This window comes from Abramis brama (assembly GCF_963993115.1).
Source record: "Abramis brama genome assembly, chromosome: 1".
NCBI classification, from domain to species: Eukaryota; Metazoa; Chordata; class Actinopteri; order Cypriniformes; family Leuciscidae; genus Abramis; species Abramis brama.
Genome location: NC_139963.1, coordinates 6,317,234 through 6,331,110, shown reverse-complemented (window position 1 = coordinate 6,331,110; position 13,877 = coordinate 6,317,234). Strand labels below are relative to the sequence as shown.

The 13,877-nt window shown below is 36.8% G+C and overlaps 2 protein-coding genes across 6 annotated transcripts in view; one reads left to right on the top strand and one right to left on the bottom strand.

Annotated features, from left to right (window-relative positions):
• LOC311079770 (uncharacterized protein) overlaps positions 1-13,877 on the bottom strand; it is a 186,253-nt gene that overhangs the window by 26,389 nt on the left and 145,987 nt on the right. The gene's annotated exons all lie outside the window — the stretch shown is intronic.
• Positions 1-13,877, top strand: part of LOC311079600 (NACHT, LRR and PYD domains-containing protein 12-like) — a 137,040-nt gene that overhangs the window by 11,158 nt on the left and 112,005 nt on the right. For both annotated transcript variants that reach the window (XM_084109175.1, XM_084109176.1), the window contains exons 4-9: positions 924-2,864; positions 2,970-3,143; positions 5,566-5,715; positions 7,259-7,432; positions 9,246-9,419; positions 11,279-11,440. In XM_084109175.1, the coding sequence (XP_083965301.1) occupies positions 924-2,864; positions 2,970-3,143; positions 5,566-5,715; positions 7,259-7,432; positions 9,246-9,419; positions 11,279-11,440 (2,775 nt within the window). The remainder of the gene's footprint in view (positions 1-923; positions 2,865-2,969; positions 3,144-5,565; positions 5,716-7,258; positions 7,433-9,245; positions 9,420-11,278; positions 11,441-13,877) is intronic.

Genomic DNA, 13,877 nt, shown 5'->3' with positions numbered 1-13,877 from the left:
TTCACAGAATTAAATGTGACATTTGAAGTGAGTTGAGAAGTCTTACTTTCCTCATTTTTTTGTAATACCTTTGAATAATATGGGGGACATGAATCGCAATACATTGCAGAATCGAATCGCAATACTTGCTGTATCGCAATATGTTAAGAATCACAATAATATTGAATCGTGGCCCAAATATCGCAATACTATCGAATCGTCACATTTTTGCCAATTCCCACCCCTAATTGACAGTTATCTTTTAAATTAGTGATGCACTGAAATGAGCAATCTTAATAAAAACTGAAACGAGAAAATTCTGGCTAGGAATAAATAAAATCAGTGGATCCCAGTCTGGTTGTCGTGACGAATGGCTAAGGGTGCCAGAAAATCTCTGCTCATTTCAATATTTTTTATATCAATATATAAATGTAAGTTTTGTAAGGAAAATCTGATCGATCTGCCATAAATCAGCCAATAATAACTTCCTATGAATAGACTGATTATCTTAAACTTGCCAATCATATTTTGATGACACTTTTAAAAATCAGGATTCATATCAGCAGATCAAGATAAAAGGAAATCTGTGATCAGTATAAAATCTGTGATTTTCTATTTCTAAAGGAAAGGTGGCAGGTTCTTTAGACATAAAATATTCTTTGACTTTTCACATGCCTCACTTGTGGCAAAGGGGATTTTAATGTGCAACTAGGAAATGCAGTAACAAACTGAGTTTGCAGTCTCTGTCATCTGTCGCCATTTACATGTAAATTAATTTCATATAATCATATCACACCACAATAGATAGAAATTTGTCTGAAAGGGCAAACTCTTATTTCTACATGTTGTATGATTTTCATATTAAACATATTAAAATAATTGTTCTTTGTTCACAAATGTCTTTTCTGTTTGTTTTTGTGTCTCTCTGTTTTGTGTGTTTTCAGTGGTGTGAGAGCTGACCAGATCAGAGATGTGTCCTGTCAGACCAGCACATCCTCCTCCTGTCAGAAACACATCAGTCATCATGACACAGAAGCAGCCCTGCAGCTCGACTCTCACCAGACAGTGCATGATGATCTGCAGAGAGTCAAAGACCAGCACAAAACCAGCATGAAGAACAAGTATGAGAGCTTATTTGAGGGAATCAAACTACAGGAGAATCAGACCCTCCTGAACAGGATTTACACACAGCTGTACATCATAGAGGGAGAGAGTGAAGGAGTGAATGAAGAACATGAGGTGCTACAGATGGAGAAAAGTTACAAGACCCTCCAAGACACTCCAATCAACTGCAATGACATCTTTGATCCTTCACCTGAACTAGGATATGAGGAGAAGAGAAGAGAGAAGAAAGACAAAATCAAGACTGTTCTTACTAAAGGCATCGCTGGAATTGGAAAAACCGTCTCTGTGCAGAAGTTCATTCTGGACTGGGCTGAGGGAAAAGCCAATCAGGATGTAGATTTCATATTTGTGCTTCCATTTAGAGAGCTGAACTTGATTAAAGATCATCAGTACAGTCTTCACAGACTTCTGATGGTCTTTCATCCTGAACTTCAAGATCTGGACTCAAAGATTTATGATGAATGTACAGTTGTGTTCATCTTTGATGGTCTGGATGAAAGCAGAATAACACTGATGTTTTCAGACAGTGAGAAAGTTTCTGATGTGACTGAGTCTTCATCAGTGGGTGTGTTGATGTCAAACCTCATGAAAGGAGATCTGCTTCCCTCTGCTCTCATCTGGATCACCACCAGACCAGCAGCAGCCAATCAGATCCCCTCAAAATACATAAACCGTGTGACAGAAATTCAGGGATTCAATGACCCTCAGAAGGAGGAATATTTCAGGAAGAGAATCAGTGATGAGGATCAAGCCAGCAGAATCATCTCACACATCAGAAGAGCAAGAAGCCTCCACATCATGTGTCACATACCCGTCTTCTGCTGGATCTCAGCCACTGTGCTTCAAAACATCCTGAAACAAGATCACAGTGCAGAAATCCCTCAAACTCTGACTGAAATGTACATACACTTCCTCCTCATTCAAACTAGTATGAGGAACCAGAAATATGAAGAGAGAGATCCAGAGAAACTCCTGCAGTCCAACAGAGAAGTGATTGTGAAACTTGCTGAACTGGCTTTCAATCAGCTGATGAAGGGCAATGTGATGTTCTATGAGGAGGACCTGATTGAAAGCGGCATAGACATCACTGACGCCTCAGTGTATTCTGGGATTTGCACTGAGATCTTTAGGGAGGAATCTGTTATTTATCACAGGAAGGTTTACAGCTTTGTACATCTCAGCTTTCAGGAGTTTTTTGCAGCACTGTATGTGTTTTTCTGTTATTTACACAAGAACAGTGAAGTTATGAAAATGTTTCTCACTGGAAAGTCCAGAACTCAGTCTGGAAATGTTCCTCTGGATGTGTTTCTGAAAGGAGCAATGAATAAAGCTTTGAAGAGTAAAAATGGACACCTGGATCTTCTCCTTCGATTCCTTCATGGCATCTCACTGGAGTCCAATCAGAGGCTCTTACAGGATCTGCTGATTCACACAGAGAACAACCCAGAGAGCATCAAGAAAATAATCCACAACCTCAAACGAGGTCAAAAAAACAATGTCAGCCCTGAAAGATGGATGAATCTGTCACATTGCTTGATTGAGATGAAGAATAATTCTATTGTTGAAGAAATGCAGGCATTTTTAAAATCTGGAACACACGACAAACGTCTTTCTCTTGCACAATGTTCAACTTTGGCAAACATGATCCTGATGTCAGAGGAGGTGATTGATGAGTTTGACCCTAAAAAGTACAAGATCATATCATCACATGAGGGTCGAAGCAGACTGTTACCTGCTCTGAGGAACTGCAGAAAAGCTCTGTGAGTGTGAAAAAATTAATCAACTTAATTGAAATATGAACATAATGATAGATGAAGTTGGTCTTGACACCTGCATGCCTTTTAATCAAATATCCTTTTTTTCAGTTTGGCAGACTGTAATCTCACAGATCAGCACTGTGAAATTGTGTCTTCAGCTCTACAATCATCAAACTCCCCCCTGAGAGAGCTGGACCTGAGTAACAATGACCTGCAGGATTCAAGAGTGAAGCTGCTCTGTATTGGACTGAGGAGTCCAAACTGTCAACTTAATGTTCTGAGGTTTGTGTTTACAACTAATTAAACAAAATTTTAGTGCTTTAAAAACACATTGAAATTGCATTTCAAGTACACTTGAAGTGTGCTAATGGCATCATTATAGTGTGCTCCAAATACAATAAAGTAATCTTTATAAATAATGGCCCAGCTTAAGAATTTGCCTTTTACTGACATTTTAACTCGCATATCATCAGTGAGAAAATGAGAACAGATATATGTACATTGAATGTAGGAACCACTACTGACTGGATTCCAACATGGGTCGCTGCGACACAAGCTCACTTGATTTACCAGTTGCGCCACCACGCATATATCCATCATGCATACTTGGGTTACTTTGTGTTATTCCTTTACTGTTACAAGTCCTACTATAAGCAAACCAATTTTTCCATCAATGACAGCACAATAAAGATGGCGAATTGCAGAGAAAATTCTCAATATAGGCGCAATAAGTGGTGTGTGAAAATAAATGCAAACTGTATAAAACATGAAAGTGCATTAAACTTGAAGCTGTTGAAGAAATAAAGCCAGCTGACAAAACATTAAATATCATCTGTAGAATGTTTTTCACTTTTATCTGACATGATCTTTCATTAATGCTGCAGGAGGCAATTACATTAACAGGCATAACATTAGTTTTATTCTTCTGCACACACTAAAACACAGACAAGTTCTGTTCATTCTGAAAAATGAGAATGTGCAGAACTGCTTGTGTTTCAGCGTGTGCAGATGAAATAAAACCATCCGTAACATTTCTCTGCGGTGTAAGGGAACTAGGATCAATATAACTCAAAGGGTGATTGAATTACAGTGAACAAGAACCGAATTAATATGCAAATGATTCAGAATTAATATTTAACACTTTGTAAACTATTTGTCCACCAATAAATTGAGATAAGGGTATTTTATCAATTCTGGACATTATCCAGTGGCCGATGGTAATAGTATCGTAAAATTATGATCACTGATTATGAGCAAGGTAACAAAATCTTCAGTTTAAGCCAGTAACTTGTAAGCACACGGCACAAGACACTTGTATATGTGTAAAATCAAACAAGACTTTATTGAACTACTCTAATACACACAAACTAATTTAATGAAAACACACAAACATTAATTCAAACAGTGACAGAAGAAAGTGATGTTATTAGCGGAGTATGAACGGAGTCCCAAATGTCTAGCATTAGACACTAATTCTTGACCGCAACCTGAGAGAATCAATTCACTAGAAATTTAACCTTTGTTTGTTTGCTTAATAAGATTTGGACAAGTTCAGCAAGAATTAGGAGGTTGTGTACTTGCGTTTAGATGCTCCTATGAGCGTTCCCTTCCGTGATGAAGTTGCTGGAGGGAATCACTTCACTCTGGACTTCAAGCAAGTTGGATTCTGTGCTTCTCCACTCTTCTTCCAGACACTTCCAAATTAAATGCAAAATTAACTTTCATCTGAAAAGAGGACTTTGGACCACTGAGCTACAGTCCAGTTCTTTTTCTCTTTAGATGCTTCTGACGTTGTCTCTGGTTCAGAAGTGGCTTGGTACTAGGAATGTGATAGTTGTAGCCCATTTCCTGAAGACGTCTGTGAGTGGTGGCTCTTGATGCACTGACTCGAGCTTCAGTCCACTCCTTGTGAAACTCTCCCAAGTTCTTGAATCGGCTTCGCTTGACAATCTTCTTAAGGCTGCTGTCATCCGTTTCTTGTGCACCTTTTCCTGCCCCACTTTTTCCTTACAGTTAACTTCCCATGAATATACTTCAATACAGCGCTCTGCGAACAACTAGCCTTTTCAGAGATGACCTTTTGTGACTTACCCTCCTTCTGGACAACTGTCAAGTCAGCAGACTTTTGATTGTGGTTGAGAGTAGGGTTGTGCCGATAGACGATAGTATCATGTATTGACGATAGTCAGCGATATCGTTGATGGCAGATGCCATTGATGATATCAATACGATAATTGTCTCGTTTTACCATGAATGTATTAAATTATTATTTTATTAAATTAATATTAGGAACTACAATTAATTTGCCTTGCCTAAATTCATAACATTACCACATAGCCTAACACTTGCGACATCACCGACACGCGCGTATGAGGACTCCTCTAAGAAAAAACTGACTTTTTAAAACTGACTAAAAAACTACATCCCACATCAAAATTGAATAGCAAGGTGATCTATTCACAAATTGTCAAGAGTGCTTGTTTTAACAGACGTATCATTGTTATACAGATCCAAGATGAAAACGGCATCGTTGTTCGTCAGTATTTTGACATTTTCCTTTATTGGAGTCAAGTCATAAGTTTAAGTATAAACCGATTGACAAAGGACAAAAAGGCACATTATTGAGCACACTGATCTCAAAAGGCATACTTGAACGGTCACACACCTTTTTTAATGATTTGTTTCTTATTTCTCCCCTGTTTAGGTTGGCACACTGTAAGCTCACTGGTCAGTGCTGTGAAATTGTTTCATCAGTTCTACAGTCATCAAACTCCTCCCTGAGAGAGCTGGACCTGAGTAACAATGACCTGCAGGATGGACTGAAGAGTCTAAACTGTCACCTCAACATACTGAGGTACTTGAGGGTCTGTGAAAAATAACCACACAAGGACATATCGTGGTAAACTTATTCTGAAATGCTTTATTTTTTTCACACCAATCTATACTCAAAATGCCATTATGCATATATAATTAAATGCCTTTCTGTGTGGAGTTTGCATTTTCTCTCTGTGTTGGTGTGGGTTTCCTCCTTGCACTCCGTTTTCCCCCACAATCCAATAGGTGAATTGGAGACAGTAAATTGTCCATAGGTGTGAGTATATGTGTCTGTGTGTGAGCCTTTTGGTGAACTGGTCATCTGTCCAGGGTGTCCCTTGTCTGTGGCCTGAGACGGTCCCCATCCAACCTCACAGAGCATGAGAGGACCTGCACAGAAGAATGGGAGAAAATCTATAAATCCAGATGTGCAAATCTTGTGGCATCATACCCCAAAAGACTTTAAACTGTAATCTGCACCAGATTAGATGCTTTAAATAAGTACTGAGTTAAGGCTCTTTGTACTTAAGCAAAGTAAATATTTCAGTATCACAAATCTGTTTATTTTTATTTTGCTTTGTCATTATATAGTGTAGATTGATGTCGAAAAAAAAAACTAAAACACTACAGGCAGCATAAGGTTGCAACATGACTAAATAAATAAATAAATAAATAAATAAATAAGGGGCATGAATATTTTTCGAAGTTGGCAGCAATATATATTGGGTCAATGTAACTCAGTTAAGTTAAAACAGCATTCTCTTGTTTTATGTTAAATAAACCTGATTGAATTAGGTTACAACAACAAAATTAGAATTTATAGGTAGAAACAGTTAGAAATACTTCTTTAAAATAACAACTGCACTTTCACTTTTTTATAGTGCATGTTTATGTAAAAAATAGCATGTTTTCTTATGTAAAAAATAAATAACTTGCTCATCATAAATTATATCCTTGAATGTATCAAGTCCCTCATAATGAAATGGAAACCACAGTTTTGCTCTTTTTTTGTGAGGTAAATTCTTTCAGGATTATTTCTCACCGCATCCCAAATTTTAGAGTTAATGTGGACATGTGAATCTACTGTTGTTGAAACCCTGTTACTACCAACTGACGTATTTGCACAGGTTCACTGTTGATGTATTTCTATGTATGTGTGAAAGAGAACTAAGAAAAAAGTAGTGGTGACTGAAATTGTTATTGATTTAAATAAATATTTTTTTTAAGAGAACGATTTCCATTGAAGTATATTGGGGCCTTTACATTCATGTTCTTTGCAGACCTTTCTCAAAAACATCAGACAATGCATACAGTGCTCTAAAACAGTGGTTCTCAACTCCAGTCCTCGGGACCCACTGCTCTGCACATTTTGTATGTCTCTCTTATCTGACACACTCAGTTCATGGAGTCTCTCCTAATGAGCTGCATGATCTGGTTCAGGTGTGTTAAATAAGGGAGACATACAAAATGTGCAGAGCAGTGGGTCCCGAGGACTGGAGTTGAGAACCACTGCTCTAAAACACCAGTCTGTATTAATAATATTGTTTTTGTAATGATTTGTTTCTTATTTCTCCCCTGTTTAGGTTGGCGCGCTGTAAGCTCACCGATCAGTGCTGTGAAATTGTGTCTTCAGTTCTACAGTCATCAAACTCCTCCCTGAGAGAGCTGGACCTGAGTAACAATGACCTGTCGGATTCAGGAGTGAATCTGCTCTGTGCTGGACTAAAGAGTCTAAACTGTCAACTCAACACACTGAGGTATTTGAGGGTCTGTGAAAAATAACCACACAAGGACATATCCTGGCAAACTTATTCTGAAATGCTTTATTTTTTCACATCAATCTATACTCCAAATGCTATTATGCATATGTAATTAAATGCCTTTCTGTTTGGAGTTTGCATTTTCTCTCTGTGTTGGTGTGGGTTTCCTTCTTGCACTCCAGTTTTCCCCCACAATACAGTAAGTGAATTGGAGACAGTAAATTGCCCATAGGTGTGAATATATGTGTATGTGTGTGAGCCCTGTGGTGGACTGGCCATCTGTCCAGGGTGTCCCTTGTCTGTGGCCTTAGACAGTCCCCATCCAACCTCACAGAGCATGAGAGGACCTGCAAAAAAGAATGGGAGAAAATCCACATCATACCCAAAAAGACTTTAAACTGTAATCTGCACCAGATTAGATACTTTAAATAAGTACTGAGTTAAGGCTCTGTGTACTTAAGCAAAGTAAATATTTCAGTATCACAAATCTGTTTATTTTTAATTTTTAATTTTTTTTGGTCGTTATATAGTGTAGATTGATGTCGAAAAAAATAACCTAAAACACTACAGCCAGCATAAGGTTGCAAACATTTTTATAAATAAATAAATATTTTAATCATATTAATAATTAATAATAATAAATATTTTTCCAAGTTGGCGGCAATGGCTCTACGATCTATTTAGGCTTACAATGCTTGAAGTTAAATTGTTTTACTTTAGCACATTTTAATTAATTAAACTGAACAAGAGGCAAAAACATTTTTTTTTGAGTGTATGTTTGTTGTATAATGTCAGTTGTGATTTTCACTTTGATGCTACATAATGTGTATAATGACCCCAAATCACAATTTCTCATTGAAGCAAAATCTGCTGATTACAAGGAGCAGGCAAAGTCAAGTCAAGTCACTTGAGGGACATATCGTGGCAAACTTATTCTGAAATGCTTTATTTTTTCACATCAATCTATACTCCAAATGCCAAATACTCCAAATAAAAGCAAACAAAACCTTTTTTCCTTCTTTGTCATTCAGAGCAGATTTCCTGTTGCAGAAACGAGTCATGACTATACTGCCCTCTATAGGTCTGGTGCAGTCATAGTGCACATGTGTCGAATGTGTCCATCCTGAACTTTATTGGAAATTGTATATTAGGTCAATGTAACTCAGTTAAGTTAAAACAGCATTCCCTTGTTTTATGTTAAATACACCTGATTGACTTATGTTACAACAACAAAATTAGAATGTATAGGTAGAATCAGTTAGAAATACCTCCTTAAAGCAACAACTGCACTTTCACTTTTTTATAGTGCATGTTTATGTAAAAAAAAAATAGCAATTTTCTAATGTAAAAATAAATAACTTGCTCATCATAAATGATATCCTCAAACGTATCAAGCCCCTCATAATGAAATGGAAACCACAGTTTTGCTCTTTTTCTGAGGTGAATTCTTCCAGGATTATTTCTCACCGCAATCCAAATTTTAGAGTTAATGTGGACATGTGAATCTACTGTTGTATAAACCCTGTTACTACCCACTGACGTATTTGCACAGGTTCACTGTTGATGTATTTCTATGTATGTGTGAAAGAGAACTAAGAAAAAAGTAGTGGTGACTGAAATTGTTATTGATTTAAATAAATATTTTTTTAAGAGAACGATTTCCATTGAAGTATATCAGGGCCTTTACATTCATGTTCTTTGCAGACCTTTCTCAAAAACATCAGACAATGCATACAGTGCTCTAAAACACCAGTCTGTATTAATACTATTGTTTTTGTAATGATTTGTTTCTTATTTGTCCCCTGTTTAGGTTGGCACGCTGTAAGCTCACCGATCAGTGCTGTGAAATTGTGTCTTCAGTTCTACAGTCATCAAACTCCTCCCTGAGAGAGCTGGACCTGAGTAACAATGACCTGCAGGATTCAGGAGTGAATCTGCTCTGTGCTGGACTGAGGAGTCTAAACTGTCAACTCAACATACTGAGGTATTTGAGGGTCTGTGAAAAATAACCACACAAGGACATATCCTGGCAAACTTATTCTGAAATGCTTTATTTTTTCACATCAATCTATACTCAAATGCCATTATGCATATGTAATTAAATGCCTTTCTGTTTGGAGTTTGCATTTTCTCTCTGTGTTGGTGTGGGTTTCCTCCTTGCACTCCGTTTTCCCCCACAATACAGTAAGTGAATTGGAGACAGTAAATTGCCCATAGGTGTGAATATATGTGTCTGTGTGTGAGCCCTGTGGTGGACCTTGCCATCTGTCCAGGGTGTCCCTTGTCTGTGGCCTTAGACGGTCCCCATCCAACCTCACAGAGCATGAGAGGACCTGCAAAGAAGAATGGGAAAAAACAATGAATTTTAACCAAGGAAACGGGGCGTTAGAGCAGGGGTGAGCTGGGAGTCGCCAGTCAATTGCGTCATATCCGCGTTACCCTCGGTTTCCGCTCGTACTGCGTGGAGTCCTGGACAAATGCGGAAGTTGTAGTTGTAGCGTCTATCAAGCAACAAACGTTAGCTTGTTTCGTGCAGTCGTTATGGAACACAATTATTCTTTACCGATTGCAGCTGGATCCGTTGACAAAGCGTGCTTAATTTTATATTTTCCAAATGTAGCATTCGGTAATAGTTATGTTTATGTAAGGAAAGTATTATTGCTTTAGATTTGTGTTTAGTTTATTGACATTGTTTATCACATCTGGTGTTTATGGCCATGTAAATAAACATAGCATGTGTTATACATAAAGATTAATCAGTATTTTGGCAAATGATGTGGGTATGTTCTAATGTACTTTTACAACAATTGTTTAGAACACGTAAAACAAAAGTCGCGCACAACGCGCATTCACCGTGGCAACGGCACTTAACAGTTCAAAAATGAGAGCTCAGATCCACCGTTTTTTTTTCTCTTCAGTCTCTCTCTCTCGTTCCAACGCGCGGCTTATAAGCGGTCTCTCCACGCCGATCACTGCAATAAGACACAGGTGTTCGAAGAGTCTAAACTGTCAACTCAACATACTGAGGTATTTGAGGCTCTGTGAAAAATAACCACACAAGGACATATCGTGGAAAATTTATTGTGAAATTATTCTTATTCCAGAATTATTTCTCACTGTATCCCAAAATTAAAGTAAATGATTATGATCATTCTGATGAAACGTGATGCATTTGAGTTGATGTGGGTGTTGACTCTGTTTGCATGAATTGCCTCAGATCATTACCATATGAATAGTGTGCACTGTCTGTAGGCATGTTCACATTTGCTGGAAACTGACACGAGAGTCAGTTACATTTCTCTCTCTTATACAGATTACATAAACAGAGAATATTAGTTTTCATTTTGAATAGGATAATTTAAAAGTAGACACTTATATGTATCTACAGATATATTACTCTTGTCTGTGTGACAAATATTTGCAGAATTTTGTTTTCCTTTTTTGATGCACTGCAGAAAAAAAGTTCACAGAGAAGGCTGAAAACATCCTGTTTGTTTTGTTTTGATTGCAAGGGGACACAAATGAAAGTAAACTTTTTACAGTTTCGAATGATGTATTGCTGTATAACCATATTACCATACATTACATAAATTAGTATTGTATTATGTGAAAAAATCTATCAAAAGGTACAGGTATGTCTGTCGACCCCAGAGGGTTAATTCTTTTAGATTTTATGGGTAAAAATAGATTTTTTTTATTTTGAAATTATAACTTACAATTAGATCCTTTAGATAATTTGTATCTGATAATTTGCAAATTTTACAACACTCTGATTTCATTAAAATCAATCAGATGCCTCCAGTAGATGAAGCACACTAACATGGACACTTACTGTTGTTGTAGATTATCTCAGTGTTTGGTGACAGAGGAAGGTTGTGCTGCTCTGGCTTCAGCTCTGAGTTCAAACCCTTCACACCTGAGAGAGCTGGATCTGAGCTACAATCACCCAGGAGAATCAGGACTGAAGCTGCTCTCTGATACTCTCAACCATCTGGACAAACTCAAGTATGTTAAGTAATATAACAATAATCCTGTCTAGTGTGATTGGTTTTGTTTTTTTTAAAGGGTTAGTTACCAAAAAATGAAAATTCTGTCATTATTTTCTCACCCTCATATCGTTCCAAACCTGTAAGACTTTCATTCATTTTCAGAACAGAAATGAAGAAATTTTTAATATAATCTGAGATATTTCTGTCCCTCCATTGACAGTGCTACCACTTCAATGCTTCAAAAAGTTCATAAAGAGATTGTGAAACTGATCTATTTGAATTTAGTTTAATCCAAATTTTCTGAAGAGACATCACTTTACATGATTGACAGATTTAATTGACTCTAAAATTCATCAACGCACACATCAGTTATGTTAAACAGAAGCTTAGACATGCTTGCTTTATGTGTGAGAATGTGTGAGTTATTCTTTTGTTACGGAGCACGTTTGATCTTCTGCAAGAACCAATGAGGTTCATTCTCCTGTTACGCACACTGTTAACCCTTGCTGTAAAAAAACTGACTTCCAGCCACACTGAGTGTGAAACCAGTGTACAAACCAGTTTAACATTATTTATTTCATACATGTACAAAAGTTGAGAATTATTTGCGAATTAACAGATATTTAGTTTTTTTATGTTTTATTGAATATAATTAAAGTTAGTCACCATGATGGAGATCAGTATTTGCTTTAGTTGGTCTCTTAACCCTTGACTTTATAACATTAGTTTCTCTCTGGCTGCTGTAACTGAGCTTATAAAACACATTTGTTATGGCAAGACAGAGTCAAGAGGAAGTTGATCTGGTGTTTTTGGCTGTTGTGATGATGTCATGATCATTTTGGACATGATTCTCTGATCTCATCCTGTGTATAAGCTTTGAATTAATGGCTATTTAATATTTGTCATATATCTGTTAATCTACCTCATGAAATCCAGCAATGTTTCTGTAATCAGTTATTCTGAAGAATATTGAAATCATATACTGCATTAAAACATTTTGAACTACTGCATGACTCAGACACACACAGACATCAACATTCATGTCGCAGTGCATGCTGGGTTCCAGGATAATATAAAACTCCCAGCATGCACTGCTGCATGAATAAATAAATAAATTATTGCCACCATTGTTGAGAGACGTGCTGATTTTTTATATCTCTGTGCAAGGCTGGATTAGTACCCCCAGGGGCCCCTGGGCACTGAAGCTAATTTTTCTGAAAAGTAGGGCTGCCCGATTTGGGAAAAATGTCATATTGTGATTATTGAGGTCAATATTGTGATATGTGATTGCGATATAGTAAACAAATGGTTTCATGAGTTAACCCCTTAACGCCGACTGTCGCGAATTTGCAACAAACCCCTTCCATTCAGACTGCAGGCGAGATAGCGTGTGTTTTCCCCCAATGCCTGTTTGTGCACATTCGATACATACCTAGGAACCTTTTGCACGCACTGGTTTCTCGTAGGAGCGGTCGGAGTGGGAACTACATCCGGTTCACGGAAGCTAATATTTTGGTTTGCAAAATCCGCATATCAAGGGCGCAAATGTGGAGAAATTGCCCAAAATGAGTTAAGTTGTGCTAAGATAAAAATATGTACCAGCTTATTGATTGCCTCTATAGCTATGTTATTCATATAGACTTGATGTGACGAATATTTTTTACGTACTTTGTAGATTTCGGTTTGTAGCAAATACGCGACATTCGTCCATAACGGCTGGATTGGGCTATAATGGCTACATATAATAATGCTGTATTTAGATGGTTTCAGGCAAAAAAAAAAAAAAATCTTTTTTTTTTTCACAAAAAATAGCATGTTAGGATATAACACTATAAGAATATATAATGTATGCACTGGAGAAACAAGGAAAGAGTTAAACAGAGTGTAACATAGAATGTATAAAAACTACTGTCATACTGTCAATGTTAGGGAGTAGGAGAGTGTTTTGTTTCTTGCTGTTGTCAAGATTCATTAATTTGTCAATTAAAGTTTATAAGTTCTAACAACTTTGTGCCATGAATAAAATCTACATACCTGAGATGGCAAAATGTGTTTTATTAATTTTACCATTTTGTAAAAAAAATTACCCTAAATGCCTGTTGTCGCTAATTTGCAACATACCTAAATTTATATCTATTCTATATGGTATAGACAAATTAACAATCTCAACTTAATTTAGCATCAGCTTGGAGCCAGAAACACACATAATACATCTTTTTATTTAATTGTAAATAAATTCAGGCGTCAAGGGGTTAACTTGCTTATTTCTCAAGTAAAATGCACACACAGATTAGTGATAATGCTGAAATTTGTAGCCTATTTCTCAACTCAAACTAGAAACAACAACTGAATGCACAGTGTTTTCAAATTAAAATAATATTTTTTAAAAATTAAATATTGTTATTTGTCTCAATAATACAAGCGTTAAAAATAAATGTCATATTTACTGGTGC